The sequence below is a fragment of the Pongo pygmaeus genome, chromosome 7, assembly GCF_028885625.2.
Source record: "Pongo pygmaeus isolate AG05252 chromosome 7, NHGRI_mPonPyg2-v2.0_pri, whole genome shotgun sequence".
Classification (NCBI taxonomy): Eukaryota; Metazoa; Chordata; class Mammalia; order Primates; family Hominidae; genus Pongo; species Pongo pygmaeus.
Window position 1 is genome coordinate 10,076,605 of NC_072380.2, and position 19,097 is coordinate 10,095,701.

General features: G+C 52.5%; 1 protein-coding gene across 1 annotated transcript; it reads left to right on the forward strand.

Annotated features, from left to right (window-relative positions):
* Positions 1-403: 403 nt before the first annotated feature.
* SOX7 (SRY-box transcription factor 7) lies at positions 404-6,345 on the forward strand. Its single transcript, XM_054498947.2, has 2 exons — positions 404-831; positions 4,398-6,345. Exons 1-2 carry the CDS (start codon positions 594-596, stop codon positions 5,324-5,326), a joined length of 1,167 nt encoding a protein of 388 aa, XP_054354922.1. The 5' UTR covers positions 404-593; the 3' UTR covers positions 5,327-6,345.
* The last annotated feature ends 12,752 nt before the right edge of the window (positions 6,346-19,097 follow it).

The window sequence follows — 19,097 nt, forward strand, 5'->3', positions numbered from 1 at the left end:
CCGAAGCCCGGTCGTTTTCGAAAGGAATGGCAGTCAGAATGTTAAGAACGGCTGCTCTGAGGGGTTCATGGTCAACGTCTCTCACACCCAGGCGGGCTCGGCGAAACCTGGTTGGGTTGGATTTTCCGAGGCTCCACGCGCAGGAGGGGCGGTGGAGTCTGGCCGGGGCAGGCAGGGGCTGGAGCGGGCCTCCAGCGCCTGCCTTGCGGCTCTGCGGCACCTGCGGGTCCAAGGCAGGGGGCGGGAGGCGGCCCGGGGCAGCCGGGCGCAGATCCCCGGGCGGGCCCTGGCGGCGGAGGGGCGGGCCGGGGGCAGGCTCGGGGAGGAGGCCCTCCCTCACTCCCTCCCTCCCTCCTCCTCCCGGCAGGTCGGAGCGGGGACCCGGCGGCGGCCCGGGACGCAGGGAGGGGACCTGCGCCGACACCGAGGGAGGGGCCGCGCCGACTTGGAGAGTCATTGGAGGACGCGGCCGCCCGAAGCTGATAAATCAGGGGCCAGGTCGCGGCTGCGGGCCAAGTTAGACGCCCCGACCCGTGCGAGGGCCAGGTCCGCGCCTGCCCCGCCAGGCGAAGCGAGGCGACCCGCGTGCGGCCATGGCCTCGCTGCTGGGAGCCTACCCTTGGCCCGAGGGTCTCGAGTGCCCGGCCCTGGACGCCGAGCTGTCGGATGGACAGTCGCCGCCGGCCGCCCCCCGGCCCCCGGGGGACAAGGGCTCCGAGAGCCGTATCCGGCGGCCCATGAACGCCTTCATGGTTTGGGCCAAGGACGAGAGGAAACGGCTGGCGGTGCAGAACCCGGACCTGCATAACGCCGAGCTCAGCAAGATGCTGGGTGAGTGAGCGCGCGGCCGAGCGGGCTAGGGGCCGGGGGCGGGCGGCGGGCGGCGGGCGGCTGGCGGCCGGGCAGGGCGGGTGGGAGCGCGGAGCCTGGGGACTGCCCGGCACGCGGGACGAGGGCCCTCTTAGTGCCCGCGTGGCTGGCCATCTGCGCGAGCGTGGGTGCTCGCGATGCCCAGGATTCAGAGCGGGGGCACTTGGCGCGGGCCAAAGTGAAACCGCGCGGTGGGCAGGGAGGCTCCTTTGCTGGGACAGGAGCGGAGGTCGGCGCCCCAGGGGGCGGGGAGACGGGGCAGCGGCCAGGCCGGGACGCCTGGCGACAGGGACCGGCGCGCATGGACAGGGCAGGGACGGAAACGTTGAGGCTGGGTGGAACCGGAGTTTACTAGGCATACCGAAGCGGGAAAAGCCAGCATTCCCTGGACCTTACAATTGGGCGATCTCAGAGGAAGGCTGTCACCGATGAAATTATAATTAACGAATATTCCTGAAGAGAGACCCTGCGGAACGAATCCTTGCTTTAACTAAACAATTAAGAGAAAAACAAAACAAAACGAAAAGCTTACCGAAATAGACTCGATTCGTTCATCTATTGCTCAGTCTCGGGGGTGTAGATAACTTGATTCGGATGCTTGGGCTGTCCTGGAACCTGGCCTCTTCCTGGGCTGTCCCCGCAGGGACTGGGGACGCGGACCTACCAGGTCCAAGAGGTCCAGAGTGAGGCTGTTAGGACACACCCGAACAACCGGAGTTCTTGTGGGGGTTTCTTTTTTCTCCGGTGTCCAGCTGAGTACTTTTCAACCCTGCCTAACCTCTAACTTCTTTGCCTTTCGACGCGGTTTTTATTCGTTTTAATCGGCGAAAACCTTTCAACGCACTTGGTGCACGCAGCGGGAGAAAGGCCCTGTAAGAAGGGACGCGTGGGCACCCGAGGCCGGCTCTACCCTTCCCAAACCCCACCCGGTCCGGAACAGAGCCCTTCCTTTTTTCGTGGGAGTTCAGAGCTCAGGGCTCTTTCCCGAGGCGGAACTTTGAGGATAGGACTGACGCCCCTCTTTCTGCTGGTTAAAGCCGCAGGCCTGCAGAGGGGGTCCCAGGCCGAGCCCTCCTGCAGTTTAGCTGCTGTGCAAAGCAGTTGACGGAGTGCTGGTTGCAAAGGGCCCAGCCTGGTGGCCGGCTGCACCAACTCGCCTTAGTGGTCTGGGGCCTTCTGGGGCCTTTTCCCTCATCAAAAATAGTAACATTTATATTTTACACAGTGTTGGCACAAAGACAAATGTATTAATATGTACAATAATAAAACATTTTATTTAACCTATAAGTTTATATTTTTCTTCAGATTTTAAAAGAAATGAAAATATGTTTGTTGTGGATCCCCAAACGTTTTTTTCCACGGACCCTGGGCACTGTGCCTGTTGACCGTGCCGGCCGGGGGAAGCAATCCCCTGCTATGACCGTCATAGAGGAGGAATTCTGTGCAGGCCTGGGCCAGGGATTGGGGAGGAGGGAGGGGTGAGGAGCATGGCTCTGCAGAGTTGGGGAAGCCTGCTCCCAGGAAAGGGGCAGGGACAGGGACACAGGAGACAGATGCTTCCTGCGAGTTGGTCCCCGTCGGGGCCTGCACTTCAGCTTCAGGAGGTTACAGTTCATTCTGCAGAAAAGACGCGGATTCCTTCCTGCTGAGCCATGTAGCTCCTGGCACTGGGTGAGGGAAACTGCAACACTGGTGCTTTTCACAGTATGGACTTTGTGCACCTGTTAGCAGGGGGCAGCAGGATGATCCCCTCCACCTGTGTGACATTTCCTTCTCAGCTCTTTCCTTTCTGACCTGAGAGGAAAAGGCTGGATATGAGAGTCTCAACTTTTTCCACTATAAACCTTCCAAACCTTAACATTAAAAATGTGACCTAGTCACACTGGTATTTAAAATATATTATGAATGAGAAAGTGCATAAAGAGAAGTAGACATTTGGTAACATTTTAAAATGAACACGTATTTTATTAATTATATAACATCCAGGTACATTTAGAAGCTACGGCCACATTTTATATTGAGACCACAGACAGGGTATGGGGTGCACCTGGATCTTGGGCCGCTTGCAACAGCTTTGTAGCCTCAGCCACAGGCTGGGGGGAACTGATGACCAGCCCTGAATCTGCAGCTCCTAACACTTTCAAGTCACCCTTTTAAGTGACAGCTAATGATGTTAATTGAAAGCTCCATGGAATTTCTGTAAACTTTCACCCAAGTGGTACAATGCCCTTAATTGTTGCCCTCCCCTGGCTCTGAGCCCCTGGCCCAAGGAGCCAGTCTACAGAGGCACTGAGGGCTGCTGTGTGCACGGCTCTGCACCTGGCCCTGTGCAGAATGTGCTGAGTGGAACACAGGGCCCTTTCCTTAGGCCTTAACCTCTAGGCTAGCGGGTCTCAAACTTCAGGACACATTAGCATCATGGGAGAACATGTTAAAGTTGTAGAATCCTGAGCCCGCTTTAGGAGGTAGCAAAGCAACCCAAGGGGTCCAGAAGCCCCCCACCCCTAGAAAACACCGCAGGAGGGTGTGCAGTGCACACTGAGAGATGAGGGAAGATGCTCCAGGGACTTGAAAAGCAACAGACAAGCAAGCAATGGTGAATAGAAGATCAAGCGCAGCCAGCATATTAGCACCAGTGGGTTGCAAGCATGGAATAATTTTTAAAGAGAGAGTTTGGAGCTGGAGAGTGTCACAATATCTTTATTTTATACTGAAGAAAATAGAGACTCAGGAAAGTGCAGGGAATGGCTTCTGCATGGAGATCTGTGGCTAAGCAGGTGCCCTGGCACCATCAAGGGTCCGCAAAAGATGGCTGGCTGGAAGTGATGGTTTGCATGTATATGTGTGTGCATGCATGTGTCTGGGTGTGCATACATGTGTTGCAAGCAGATGCTAGCATTCTGGCCTCGGTCATCCAGCAGGTTCCTATTCGACCTTCAGAGGTAAGGAATAGGTATTTGTTAAGCTAAGTGAGAATCTCTGATTTACTGACATCTGTGAAACTATTGACTGAGCCTGGGTTCCCTCCCAGAAAGGGCTGTGAGATTTATGCCATAGGTAAATATGATAGTATCTCTTTAGCCTGCACTAATCAACGAAGGCAGAGATTTTCATGAGAATGCACAAATGTTTAGAATGGACCCTCGAAGGGTAAAAAGAGCCCCAATCAATATCGTGATCATTAGATATTTTCTTCCTGTAGCTGACATATGGTCAGGTGGGCTTTTCACTGGGGACCCCGCATTGTAGCGTGGGCATGCTCTGGCGGCTTTTATATGAGAGGTGATGCTTTCTGTGTGCGCCGTGCACGATCTGGCTTTGTGGTTGCAAGCAGAGGGGTTGATTTCGCTTCACTGTGCCTGCAGGATCTGGGCTGGGAAGAGGGTGCAAGAGGTGCCCGTGTCCTCTGTGGCTGAGAGGGGGAAGGGAGGTGTGTGTGCATGTGCACGTGTGTGTGCACGCGTGTGCATGTGCGATGCCTGAGGGGCACAACACTGAGCATGGCCTCCTCTGCCTTGTGTGAGCAGGAAAGTCGTGGAAGGCGCTGACGCTGTCCCAGAAGAGGCCGTACGTGGATGAGGCGGAGCGGCTGCGCTTGCAGCACATGCAGGACTACCCCAACTACAAGTACCGGCCGCGCAGGAAGAAGCAGGCCAAGCGGCTGTGCAAGCGCGTGGACCCGGGCTTCCTCCTGAGCTCCCTCTCTCGGGACCAGAACGCCCTGCCGGAGAAGAGAAGCAGCAGCCGGGGGGCGCTGGGGGAGAAGGAGGACAGGGGTGAGTACTCCCCTGGCACTGCCCTGCCCAGCCTCCGGGGCTGCTACCACGAGGGGCCGGCTAGTGGTGGCGGCGGCGGCACCCCGAGCAGTGTGGACACGTACCCGTACGGGCTGCCCACACCTCCTGAAATGTCTCCCCTGGACGTGCTGGAGCCGGAGCAGACCTTCTTCTCCTCCCCCTGCCAGGAGGAGCATGGCCATCCCCGCCGCATCCCCCACCTGCCAGGGCACCCGTACTCACCGGAGTACGCCCCCAGCCCTCTCCACTGTAGCCACCCCCTGGGCTCCCTGGCCCTTGGCCAGTCCCCCGGCGTCTCCATGATGTCCCCTGTACCCGGCTGTCCCCCATCTCCTGCCTATTACTCCCCGGCCACCTACCACCCTCTCCACTCCAACCTCCAAGCCCACCTGGGCCAGCTCTCCCCGCCTCCTGAGCACCCTGGCTTCGACGCTCTGGATCAACTGAGCCAGGTGGAACTCCTGGGGGACATGGATCGCAATGAATTCGACCAGTATTTGAACACTCCTGGCCACCCAGACTCTGCCCCAGGGGCCATGGCCCTCAGTGGGCATGTTCCGGTTTCCCAGGTGACACCAACGGGTCCCACAGAGACCAGCCTCATCTCCGTCCTGGCTGATGCCACGGCCACGTACTACAACAGCTACAGTGTGTCATAGAGCTGGAGGCGCCCCGTCTAGCCAGCCCTCGCACCCTCTCCTTCCTGTGCCCTGAGTGGCGGAGGAGCCGTCCAGCCACACCAGCTTTCCTCCCGCTGCTCAGGGCAGGGAGGTCTGAACTGCGGCCCCAGAGCCTTTGGCCTAAGCTGGACTCTGCTTATCCGAGTGCCGCCTCTATCCCCTTCCCCGTGTTCCAGCCCCTGCAGCCCGCATTTTAAGTACATTCCTTCAAGTGAGTTTTCCTCCAGCCCCTGAGAGTTGCTGTCTCCCAGTAGAATGTTCACTGACCTCTTTTCTTTGTAGCCATTATCGAAACTAATGGGGGGACAGACTTGATAGCCAAGGTCCCTTCTGGTCCAGTTTTCTGATTTAGGGTTCTCTCAAGATTAATAAAGGAAGATGGGGAAATTTGACTCATTAATGAGCTCGCTGACCTACGATCTGGTGATAATTTTGTGTGCACAGCCCAAGGACCACGAGGCTTTCTGCACTTTCTGCACTCCCTTCCAAAATGACCGCAAAATTCCAAAGGGACTCATACAATTTGAGAAAAAACAGTCAACCTGACTTGAGAAATTAACCAGTATGGCTAACTATATCACAGAAAATGGGATTGAGTTAAAACTATTTTATTTTAAATATACATTTTAAAGCAGTTCTCTTTTTTTAAAAAAAGTTTTTATTATACACATACTTCAAGAGAATATGCACAGTCTAGGCTGGGCACAGTGGCTCATGCCTGTAATCCCAGCATTTTGGGAGGCCGAGGCATGTGGATCACCTGAGGTCAGGAGTTTGAGACCAGCCTAGACAATGTGGTGAAACCCTGTCTCTACGAAAAATACAAAATTAGCTGGGAGTGGTGGTGCATGCCTGTAATCCCAGCTACTTGGGAGGCTGAGGCAGGAGAATGTCTTGAACCCGGGAGGTGGAGGTTGCAGTGACCCAAGATTGCACCATTGCACTCCAGCCTGCGCAACAAGAGTGAAACTCCTTTTCAAGGAAAAAAAAAAAAAGAATATGCACAGTCTGAATGTATACAAGGAGTGTGAGAGACACATGCCCACTTCATGCAACTCCTAAACTCAAAGTCTAAATCAGATATTTTTATTAACAATGACAACTTCTTGCCAACTCCCTGTTTCTAATGACCCAAAGAGCCAGGGTACCTAAAAGGACTTTGCAACCAAGCAAAGTCACCGTCTTCAAATCTGGATACACACTTTCCCCTCTGTAGATTCAAAAGGTGCTTCCTTCCCGGCTGTCTCCAGCTTCCTTACACTCTTTTCTGGGATTTCTTTTTCTCTTCTTTCTGCTCTTCCTCCACTGTTGAACTCGTCCCTAACTCAAACAGCCCCTGACTTAGCCCAAGCATGCTTCCTCTAGCTGCTGTGAGAAATTGTCTTCGTCACCAGCCAGGTCCTCAGGCAAAGTCCTCAGCCAGTGCTTTACAGCAACTTCCCGCAAATCAGAAACTCACTGTGATTCCAAAAATGTTTCTGAGCCCTGGACCCCTGCCCCCAAAATATTTTATCTTTCCCCCAAACCTCCTTTGAAGGAGCATGCATAACAGTGTGCTGAAAAACAGTTGTTGGTTTTTTGATTTTAGCATATTATTTCCTGTATGAAATATGTTTTATATAATCTCCTATTATTTTTATCTTATGTTTTGTATTGTTGATAAATCCTTTTTGTCCTTCTAAGATGTCCTATTGTAAAATCACTTATAAGATATGATTACTCTTTATGCTATTACTTTATATGCCATTTGGTAATAAATAGTAAATTGTTGATGATATGATTGACTGGTGCGCAGTCCAGAGCATGTATGAATAATCTCATAAAACAGTATCACAGACATTAAGCTAAACTGTTTCATTTTTTTGAAAGAACGACTCATACTTTGGAACAGTTGTCAATATTAATTTGTTGAAAATATTTAATTTAAATAAACATTTTTGTACCATGACTGTTCTATCTTTTGAAATATAGTTTTGCAAAAAGAAAAAGTTTCCAAGCAAGACATAAATATTACATCGCGTGCTACTTGTGGTATTAATCAAAATGTTTTCTACATCGACTTTTTTATTTTAAAAAGTTGTTATCTGATAGGGATGGTTTATTTTATTTTATGAGTTTTGCTAAAGAGATAAATCCAAATTTTACGCATTGGAACCTGCTGTTTTTATTGACAATGAAAGAAAATGTCAACTCATGACCTACATGTAGAACAATTTTCTCCTTGTGACGACTTTACACTCGTAAAGTGGAATGAGGTGACTATCAGGCTGTTTGAAGAATGAAAGTAAGTTTTGTCTACTTGTTTGCTTACTTAAGACTGTCACAGCTAATTTTTTTTTTTTTTTTTTTTGTATTTTTAGTAGAGTTGGGGTTTCGCCATGTTGGCCAGCCTGGTCTCGAACTCCGACCTCAGGTAATCCACCCACCTCGGCCTCCCAAAGTGCTGGGATTATAGGCGTGAGTGTAGTTGCAGGTGCCTTTAATCTCAGCTACTTGGGAGGCTGAGGCAGGAGAATTGCTTGAACTCAGGAGGCAGAGATTGCAGTGAGCTGAGATGGCGCCACTGCACTCCAGCCTGGGCGATGGAGTAAGACTCTGTCAAAAAAAAAAAAAAAAAATACTGTCACATTTTTTTCTTCTTTTTAAAATAATCTCAAAACACACCTGTGTTTGTGGATGTGCTGTGGAAATATATCACAGGCTCTCAGAACTCACTGGGACATTGTGGAGAAGGCAGGAGAGCACACAGAGTAATAATGAAAGGATGCAAATCTAGTGAGGGTTAGGAGCAACATACCAGCCAAAAATCACTGGAAGAAACTGAGGATGACTCAGTCCCTGTGCAGGTCGCCTCTGTCTGGCTGTTGTGCATGGGGAAGCAGTTGGGACTTGCTGGAGTTAAGGGCAGCTGTGTGTTTTCCCAGGCCCTCTGGGCCAAGGAGTGGGTCTTGGGAGAGTCCAAATGCGCATGCGTGTTCCCTTTAGTTTTGATCCTAATCTATAGTCATTACTTTAATAGCACTTTATAGGTGTGCAGAGCTTTACGGAAAGTTTTATGGGCTGTTTCTCATCCACAGCCCCAGGTGGGGCCCGTCATCCACCCACCACATTGTGCAGCAGGGGACACAGAGGCCCAGGGTGGGCGTTGACGAGGGTTGGCTGGCTCGTGTGCCATGTTACCTGGGTTTTAGCATCGTCAGATGTGTGTTGGCAGCATTCGTCGGTCTCACTGCTGGAGTTGGTGCTGCCTGATTTCTCCCACTTTCCTATGGCATGGAGTCATATGAGGTCCAGTTGATACCCATCATGGCCCAGGGAAAGAAAGAAAGAGGAGAGGAAATCATAGGCCGGAGTTAGATGATGCTGAAGACCTTGCTATCCAGGCCGGTGGCGGCGGCCACGGCCCGTGCCAGTCTGCAGTGTCACCGGCTGCCTGGAGCTCCTGTCTACCAGTGCCTGCCCCGCACATCAGCCCACCACTGCCTCAGGGACATGTTTCATTCCAGGACACACTGTGCAGGCATGGTTTCTGTCTCTGGGAGGGCAGGAAGCAGGCTGACAACCAGGCCGCTCTTCCACTGTGCTCAGCTACGAGTGAGACAGTCGTGCCCAGGAGCCAGGGGCATCTGTGAGTTTTAGTTGCCCATTCTGGGCACATCGCTGCCTCTGGTGCAAAGAACATGTCTTGCTTTAGCCAATGGGAATCAATGGCAATGCACAGTTAGAAGTTCCTTTTCTGAATCCTATGTGCTGCAGTTCCACCCTTTTCCCTAAGGTCCCTCAGCGCCGGCTTGTTGCCCAGGGCACACAGGTAGCACCAGGGTAGGTTCACTGTGGCTCCCACTCTGGGCCCTTCACTGTGCAGGGTCCTGGGAGGGGCCTAGTCATGTGTTCACGTGGCTGCAGGTTTGTAAAAACTTTGCAAAAAGGAAAATGCTTTTGTATTCTTTAAGAGTTCCCCACCCCCTGCCCCAATTGTGCAAGCCGTAAGCCTCATAACACCGGGCTCAGCCCCCATGTGAGCACCACTGTGATTGACCCTGTTCTTTCCAGAAGCCTCTCATGCAACCCTTGCCTGTTGCAGTGTACCCTACCACAGGGAAGCCTATGGGGCCAGGGAAATTCTCGCCTTCTGTCTGTTCCTGTGTTTTCACCGATGCTAATCCTTGATTCCCTGACCTGGGCGACCCTCACTTCTGTCACCATCTGGTGACATCACACTCACTGTCCTAGTCCAGCTCAGACATGCCCAACCTCGCTCAGCAGAGGGGCCAGTCACTCTCCTCCCCAGGCGTCCACAGGACTCGGGCAGACCTTGGTTACTGTGCTCACTGCTGGCCCTGGAACCATCTGCCCTGTGCACTCTCTCCCGCAGGTGACCCACAGAGGCTGCTGGACAAACAAATGAATAAACATATAAATTAAAAAATCACCTGGGATGCCTGTAGGTATGTCAGTTAATCTTGGTGGTAAAGACCTGAATGAACCCTTCTGCGTCCCTAACTTTAACTCCCATTTCCTTGGAAACCAAGACCTTGGGGCCTTTGTGTGTGTCCTTCTTGGGGCTCTGAGGATGGGTCTGATGTGGCCATGACTATTCTCCTGCACCTGCTGGAGTGTAGCCTGGCAGAATTGGGGTGGGAGATGGGCACGGAGACATAGTGAGAGCACTCCTCTTCTGCCCCAGCATGGAGCAGCAGAAGAGGGCCGAGTGCAGAAGATTGCTGTCATCCATCTCATCTGCCTTTCCTTTTGAGGAGGCTGTGCTCCTGGTTTCATCCCAGTGAAAGGAATTTGGAAGGGACAGTGGGGCAGGCGGTTGGAGGGGGAGGGGTTGGGTGTGCGGGGAGGGAGGAAGGAGGAAGGAAGGAAAAGAAGAGAGAGACATCTATATGAATCTACTTAGCTGTCTGTCTATATATCTATCACCTATCCATCTGTCCATTCACCCCATCCCTGTCTCTGTCTTTCCTTCTTTAATTATCCTTCCATCCACTCCTTAATCCATACACACCTATCCATCAATCCAGCCAGCCATTCAGCCATTCATCCTACCTTTTTCTTTCTCTTTATTTCTTCCTTTCTCTCTTTTCTTTTTTCTTTTCCTTTCTCTTTTTTCTTTTTCTTTCTTTCTTCTTTTCCTTTCTTTTTCTTTTTTCTTTTCCTTTTTTCTTTTTTCCTTTCTTTCTCTCCTTTCTTCCTTCCTCCCTCCCTCTTTCCCTCCCTTCCTTCCTTTCTTTTCTTTCTTTCTTTCTCTCTCTCTCTCTTTCTTTTTCTTTCTTTCTCTCTTCTCTATTCATCCATCAACCTACCCACTCATATATCTGTACATCCAGCCAGCCAGCCGTACATCCTCCTACCCATCCACACCTCCATTCATCCATCCCATACCTTACCTGCCTTTTCACCCACCCATCTATTATCTATCCATCCATCCACTCTCCATCCATCCATCCATCCATTTATTCACTGATATTTCAGTTCTCAAAAGGGACATATAATGTTTGCCAGAAGTATAGAAAAAAAATAACATCATAAAGAAAAAAGTAAGTCATCTATTGTCCACAACTTAGAGACATTAATGGTAATACTATGGGTATATAGCTATCAAGCCCCTTTTTCTTTTTTTGATGTAGATATAATGCATATATACATATCTTTTGTAATAGACATTTTATCCATTAATATTAAATGAACTTTTTTCTATGCCATTAAATTTCATTTTTCTGCAAAAGATGTCTCTTCCTAGTTGAAAGATTAATATAAAAAAAGGGGGGTGGGGTAGAAAGAAAAACCACCCACTCCATGACCTTTTTTCAACACACTCATGTTTGTACACTGAATTCCCTAGTCCCACATCCATGCACACGTAATTGTACGTGGTGTGAACATTGTGTAGCTATAGATGCCACTTGCATTTGGCTTTCTCCATTCAACATTCTGTTGTAGAAATTTTACCACATTCATATCCATCTTCATATTTATCATTGTTGATGACGCAGAATACCACAGTGAATACAGGGATCTTATTTTGCTCCACCATCCCTTTGCTATCAGGTCACTAAATTGTTCCTTTTTTGCCGTTATCAACAGCACCACAGTGAACATCTATTTGTTTGTACCCACAGCTGGATTCCCAGCAGGGGGTCACTGGGTCTAAGCACATGAGCATATTTGCAGGCTTTGCTTCAAATGGTTCGTTGGTTTCCCAGAGTCTCAATTGATCGTCGAAGGAAAAATGACTCCATTCCATTCCCAAAATGAATTCACTTTTTCTTAACGGGAAGAATTAAAGGCTGAAAACTATTTATAAGACTGCCTTCAATCTGACTGGGCTCCGTTGCGTCACTTGTCCTGGCACCTCTGCCTTCTCCTGTGCTTCCTGACGGCTTCCAATAGCAAATTGGGAACGTCCGTTTCCCCAGACACCACCGTGAATGACACACTCTTCCTTGGCTTCTGACCCATTTCTACTGCTCTCAGCCCAAGACATGTGAAAGTGGTTTTTATCCTGAGTTTAAGCGTCAACCTCTTATATGGGGCAAAGGATTGCTCTATGAGTTACCAAGGCAACTGGATTGGTCCTCCCAGGTTTCCCAGGTGCATGCACCCATGCTGCTGGCAGCATCCGCAGGTTGCTCGGAGTTCCTGATACAGGGGGAGGATGCCCGAAAACAGTCGGGACCGGGGGACACGGTCTGGCCCTACCCATCGCTGGATTTTAATTGGGACTTGGGTAAATCCCTGGACCGGTTCTGTCATCTAAGGAGGTAGTGAGTGGATTCATATGCATTTTAGAAATGGCAGAGCTTTATGTGAATGCATAGGAGGGCTATTGCCTGTTTTGGAGTTCTTGAGACCATTTGGACGTTTTTAGGCCCGGAGGCGGATACTAGCTTCCACGTGTTCAGCGATTGTCACATGGTAAGGATTGTGAGGGAGAAATGAGGGGAGAGGACCCCCTGAGTAAACTTAATGTGGACTATAGAGGAACTCTGTCAGTTTCCTTCTTTGGGCAGGAAACTGGGATTGAAAGAGACCATTTGGGTCCTTGTTTAGCCCATTCTCCTTCCTCTAGTGAGGATGGCCTCTTTGCCATTCTTGGCAGATGGGCTTCTATTTGGTTGGAGAATCGTGAAAAGAAAGAGGAATTGCTTTCTATAAGCTAGTCTAACAAGCTCCATCATCCAAAAGTCCTTCCTTCCGTCTCACCTAAGTTCCTCCTGCTGCAGTCCAGGTCCATGTCTGCTGACGTCATCTGCAGAGGTTGGAGCAATCCTGGTCCCTGCAGGCTGGCAGTCACCCTTCTTTCCCCTGGGGACTGTGTTTGAGGCTCGGGTAGGGCCTGTGGTTTCCTCCGGACCCCCTCTCTGGTGCGCATTACCCTTACTTAGAGGCCGAGTGTCGCGTGGATGTAGGGGTGGAGGGAGGAGATAAGGCTCATTATACAAATACTGGGAGAGGAAAGTGGGGTTTCAGCAGGGGGTGAGAGGGGGGTGCTCTGCGGGCGCTTCTGGAATGTTCTGCATGTAGGTATAGGGTGTAGTCATTTCTCAGAGGCTCATGCTCATTCCTGGCTCAAATGGTGGTTGGTTCCCCATCCCTGGCCACTGTCCTTTCTTATGGTCACTCATCTCCATCTGTCTGAGGGGCTGTGGGGTGGCGTGGGTCTGGGACAAAGTTGGAGGGGGGACAATAAAACATGGACAATATTCCACCCAGAAAAGTCACTGGCTTCTGATGAATGAAAGATCTGCAGCCTCCAGGGACCTCAGGGAGGCTGGTCATTGGGTTTTAGATGTTCCGATGTTGACACCTGCAAGGTAAGGCTGTGACTTCCAGGCCTGAGAGGTCGTGCAAAGTGGGTGGGTGGCCAGAGGCATCCCTGGGTTCCTGCTATCTCAGCACAGTAGCTGGTGCTCCCATCCTATCAGAGAACCCGAGAGGGCATCGTAGCTCCTCCATCCCCATCCCTGGGAGCCACAGAACTTTCTTTTTCTTTATTCCTTTCCCTGATAAACAGCAGCACCGGCTCCCACGCTCAGGGCACCGTGAAAATCACAGAAAGCATGAAACATCATAAGATCTGCGGGAGACAGGAGACTGTAAGGGATCCATCCTGTCCTCCCATCAGGCCATTCGGAGGCGTCCTGAGGTAAACAGCAGAGTTGCATTGGTGCCAAAAAGAACCGAGGCTTGAAATTAGAAGATTGTAATCCTTAATCAAGCTCTGTAAGCTTGAAAAATAAAATCATTGACTGTTTAGGCTGGCGGGAGTCACTGTCAAGCCCAGATTTGATGAAAGAGGAAGTGGAGGCCCAGAGAGGGAATGGTGTCCTCCCCAGGGCACGAAGCGGAGAGAAGTCGGTGAAGGATTGTGGGAGGAGCGTGGGTGGTAGGGGGAGAGCTGGGGAGGGGGGATCCCCCGGAGCCAGGGTGAGGGGCACAGGGCTGTGGAGAGAAGCCCCCAAGGCTGAGCTTTTGGAAGGGCTCAGCTGCATCAGGGTCTCAGCAGGGGGCAGGGGCTGGCAGAACACTCCAGAGGTGTAGGGTGAAGCGAGGAAGGGGCCGGGGAGTGGAGGCGGGAGGGGATATTGAGGCTTAGGGCTTCCATGTATCTAGGAGACTTCCCAAGGCCTTTGCTCTCATGCTGCTTGTCTCCATGGGTGCTGGCCCAGGACAGCAGGGCTGAGAACAGGCTCCAGAGGAGGGGGCGTCCCAGTGTGCACCTGCGGGCCCCCCGTGGGAGGGAACAGGTGGTGGCTTCCGACAGCCCGGGCTGGTATAGACGGGTTCAAGGAGCCCACCCCGACATCCCCAGCACCCTAGGCCCTTCTGTCAGGTTTCTGCCATACTGTGACCAGGCTGCAGGGCCCTAGTAGGCGGCAGGTGGTCCAGGGCGCCTGGCAGGGCAGGCAGAGCTAGGGGCAGCAGACACAGCACACAGCACTCCAGTCTCCAAGGAGGAGGAAGACTCACAGGAGGGGCCGGAGAAGGCCGAGGAGCAGTGGCTGCTGAGTGTTTTCCTGCCCATGGGAGCTGCTGTGAGCAGGAGCAGGAGGATGTGGCCGGAGCCCAGTGTTTCCTGCCTGATAAGCCAGCCCCTCCCTGCAGAGCCCTGGCCGCCCTACCTTTGCGCCTGCTGAGAGCCCTGCCCAGGGAAGGGCTGGCCCAGGAGGAAAATCACTTCTCCAGATTAGCTCGCTCTGGCCGGCCTTCCTTCCCCGCCCTGTCCCAGCAGCCGCAGGAAGTCGGCGGGGGCCCAGCAGCCCAGAGGTCCCTGCCTCAGAGCACTCGGCCTCTCTGAGGGCCCCACCACCCCGGTCCCCCCAGAATGGATGCCTTCTTGCTCCAAAGTCAACCATTTTCAAGGATAGCAGTGACTGCCCATCATTTGTCTTTATCAGACCCCCTGCCTAGCATTTGGGCTTAGAAAATTGGTCACTTTATTCATGAAGAGTCCACGGACCAGCCTCCTTCCACCCGATCAGTTGCTGTCTCTGTAGCCACCTTGGAAGGACATCCTCTGAGCTGAGGGCTGTGGGCTTTGGAGGCAGACTGGCACAGATAAAAGGCAGGGGCTGGCATCCCAGGACCCCAACGCCACCCCGGCTCTGCCCTGAGCTGTGTGGCCTGGATAAGTTCCCACCCCCTCCCTGAGCCTCGCTGCCCGTCTGTTACTGGAAGGGCTGAGTCACATGGGAGCTCAGGGTCTCCCTGCCTTCCAGAAGCATCAGGAATGACGAGGGGTGCTGGCCACTCCCAAGGGCAGCCCAGAGTCCCGGTTCCCGCTGAGGAAGAGGGCGGCGGCTGGATGGAGAGCTCCCCCTTTTTAGTGTCATCTTGGGCTGACCCTCTGGTTTTTCCACTCTCTGTCCTGCCCTTCTGGGGCCAGTCTCCTGCCCTGGGGGATTGGGATGTGTGGCTCCAGCTTGGGGGTGGGAGGTGCACAAGATGGAGGGACAAGAGAGGGGCTGGTCAGGAGGCCTGTGTCCGGGAGAGACGCCTGCAGCATCTGCCAAGTGCCCTAGCTGTGAAATAAGGACTGAGGTCCTGGGAGACTAGAAGCCCGCTCAGAGGCACAGTCGCAGATGTGAGCTTCCCCAGGCCCGCGCCAGCTCTCAGACAAGCCTCCTGCCACAGCACAGCCTCTGATGGGCCCTGGGCCCAAGGGACTCCCCTCAACCTGTAGGTGGGCCCCACCTTCCCTACAGACCTGCCTCCCGAGCCCCACTGACATAGGCACTCCTGCCTTCCTCAGGGAGCTGGCTGTTGGTAACAAAATGTTCATGAAGGGGGTGTTTACTGGCCAGAAAAGATGAACCTATGCTTGCCTTGGGGACAACACTGGCACGCATGTCCCCGAGAACTGACTGCACAGGCATGTTGGAGAACAGGCGGCAGCTCTGCCCTTCGAATCTGTGAGGTGCGGCATCACTTCAGGATTTCATGAGACCCTCACGGCAATCCTGACGCAGACAGGCTTCTGTCCTTTCACAGGTGGCAAAGCTGATGCTGAGGCCGGGTGAAGGGCCGAGGGAGGCCACACGGCTGGGTGGGCCGGGTCTCCACTGATGGAGCAGCACACACACGGCTGGGGAGTGGGAGCCTGGCCCCCAGCTCCCCTACCCTCCCCCACTCTCCTGCCCCGGTTCATGCCCAGGAGGGGCGGCCATCACTCGGGCTGCTCCTGGGCTGTTTCAGGACCCCATCCGCAGCTAAGCCTGGGGTCCTGAAACAGCTGGTGGGTGGCCCAGAGGCAGGCGGGGAGTTCTCTGTGCAGTGAGACCATCTGCACCCAGGCATCTGGCACTGGGCTGCCCCCGCTGCCTGTGTCTCCCGCGCATGGAGGGGTGGGTGAAGGAAGGTTGGGGTCTATTTAGGCCTTTTCATCTAATGCTCTGTGGGTCTGCCCACTGTGTGACCTTGGGCAAGTTGCTTCCCCTCTCTGGGGCTCAGTAAATTAAAAGGCAGGACTCGACAGTTCCCAAGAGCTGGAATATTCCTGGTTCTCTGAGTCTGTGAAAAGGGAGCAAGGAAAAGGGGACAGTCCCCTCCTCTCTCACCCTGGCCTGGAATGGGGTGGTCTCTAGGGAGGTGACAGCGGAGGAGTGACCCTGGGTGGGGGTCCCACTGCGCACAGCCGTGGCAGGGTGAGCCTCAGGTGCTGTGCACGGCTGGGCTGGAGCCACAGTTACTGCATCCAGGCAGGGAACACCTCCCACGACACCATCTCCATCCTGCCTCAGCTGCCCTGGGCTGCCGCCACGCCTTCTGTCACCAGGCCATGGCAAGGGGCCCCCAGACACCTGGCCTGGCCTTGTTCCCATGCATAACCGGCCCTGGCCCCACCTCCTGGGAACTCTGCCCTGCCTTGCCCACATCACCCGATCCCTCCACCCCTCCATCCCTCCACCTTGGGTGTTGGGCTGGAAGGGATGGGGCAAGAGGCCGCTGTCATCTGAGCCCAACCTTGTGGATCCTCATGTAACCCTGGCACTCAGGAGCACCCTCCCTGCCAGGCAGGGCCCGGTGTGAGGCTGCTGCTGGTCTCCTGCGGGAGGCAGGGGCTCCGTGCCCCATGGACTCCCACATTCCATGCTTTGAATCCTAACATGACTGTCCACCCCAGACTGTCACCCCGTCACTCACTGGCTATGACCCTGAGTCTCCCCTGTCCCATCCAGCTAGAGAGATGATGCTTCCAGAAGATCTAACGACGTTTCCTTTTTACTTAAAAAGTTGTATCTGTCCAGTCCCGCCAATAAGGTAAAGCTTAAACTTCACAGGGGGACATTCAAGGCCTTTTATAATCCAGTCCCAACTTACCTGGCCCTCGTCACCTTACGCAGTCCCCATGGCACACTGTGTGTTCCGGGCATGGCCAATTTCCAAACAGGATATGTTGCCTCATACCCCAGTGCTTTTGCATAAGCTGTTCCCTCTGGAATACCTTTCCCCACACCTTTTCTCAGTGGGTTCCTGCTCCTGTCTCAGGACCCAGCACAGTGTTCCCCCTCTCAAATAGCCTTTGCAACAGCCCTCCACCCACTCAAGCCTACCCACGCCCAGTCCCCAGCCATGCAGTTTGCAGGCCCATTTTCCGTACATTCTCACAAGCCTCTCACATAGCTCTCACAGCGTCATGATGCAAGCTCTGTTTTTAAGTCTGTCTCCTCCCACTAGTCTGGAAATGTATTTATCTGGGAAAGGCATTTTATATATCTTTCACGCCATGGGGCCTGCTTCATGCCAGGTACATAGGAGGTGTCCAATCAATGCTTGTTGGAGGGTTGAATAGCTACCCAGGGTGCAAACACTGACTGGTCCACCCTCTGCTCAGCCTGTGATCTTAGACCATTTGTTGCACTTCTCCTTGGCTCAGTTTTTCTGTCTGTAAATTGGTCCTGCTTTCGGCCAAGAGGTTTCGGATTACGGTGATAGAAGCAACAGGAATGGCTTAGGAGAGGGCCAAGGGTGAGATGTTAATTCCTAATACAATCGACTCTCGATGATCCCTGGAAAAGTTTAATTCTTCACTGGATCCCTGCCACTTCCTGGGCTGTGTCCGTACCCCACCCTTTCCATCAGTCAGGAATGCTATTTGTAACACTGTCCTCACCAAAGTGTGTGATTAGGAAGAAAATATGTGACACATATGGACACACACACACTTCACAAAATCTGGCTCTCCTGTTGACCCCATTGGGACAGATCCTGGAGGGGCTGACACTGATGATTCATGTTAGGATTTGCCTCAGTAAGGAGTAGGCTGCTCACTCTATAGTAATAAGGGTGCTAAGTTCTCTCCGGAAGTAAAGTGGCCCTTCGGTCAGTTATTCTTCCAAGCCCAATTACAAATATTTTGTTGTTAAACATGTCGTGGAGGTACACGTAGGAGACTTGGAAGTGCAGAGACAACGAAGAGAGAGCGTGCAGCGGGAGATTCCCCTATCGTCTCACCATGCAAAGCCATCTTTTGTTAGTATCTTGTTGTACTGCTTCTAGACTTTTTTTTCCAGATGTGTGTGCTCATGTAAATATCTTAACTTTCTTTTAGAATGTTGGGTTTGCATTGTTTTGGAAACTTACTTGCTTTTTTTTTTTTTTTGAGGTGAGAGGGTGTGATGGTTAATACTGAATGTCAACTTGATTGGATTGAAGGATACAAAGTATTGTTCCTGGATGTGTCTGTGAGGGTGCTGCCTAAGGAGATGAACATTTGAGTCAGTGGGCTAGGGAAGACAGAGCCATCCTTAATCTGGTGGGCACAATCTAATCACCTGCCAGCAAATATAAATCAGGCAGAGAAATGTGAAAAGGAGAGATGGGCCTAGCCTCCCAGCCTACATCTTTCTCCCGTGCTGGATGCTTCCTGCCCTCAAACATCGGACTCCAAGTTCTTCAGTTTTGGGACTCGGACTGGCTCTCCTTACTCCTCAGCCTGCAGACAGCCTGTTGGGGACCTTGTGATTGTGTGAGTTAAAACTTAATAAACTCGTATATATACATATAGAGAGAGAGACAGAAAGAGAGAGAGAGGAGAGAGAGAGAACCCTGACTAATACAGAGGGTCTTGCTCTGTCACCCAGGCTAGAGTGCAGTGGCACCATCTTGGCTCACTGCAGCCTCGACCTCTCAGGCTCAAGCGATCCTCCTACCTCAGCCTCTTGAGTAGCTGGGACTACAGGTGTGTGCCACCATGCCTGGCTAATTTTTTAATTTTTTGTAGAGACGGAGTCTTGCTATG

What these genes read in the sequence shown, in the direction of transcription:
- SOX7 (XM_054498947.2), top strand. Translation starts at nt 594, where the DNA reads ATGGCCTCGCTGCTGGGAGCCTACCCTTGGCCCGAGGGTCTCGAGTGC. An exon ending in CGAGCTCAGCAAGATGCTGG is followed by an intron (nt 832 to 4,397) that starts GTGAGTGAGCGC and finishes TTGTGTGAGCAG; the next exon opens with GAAAGTCGTGGAAGGCGCTG.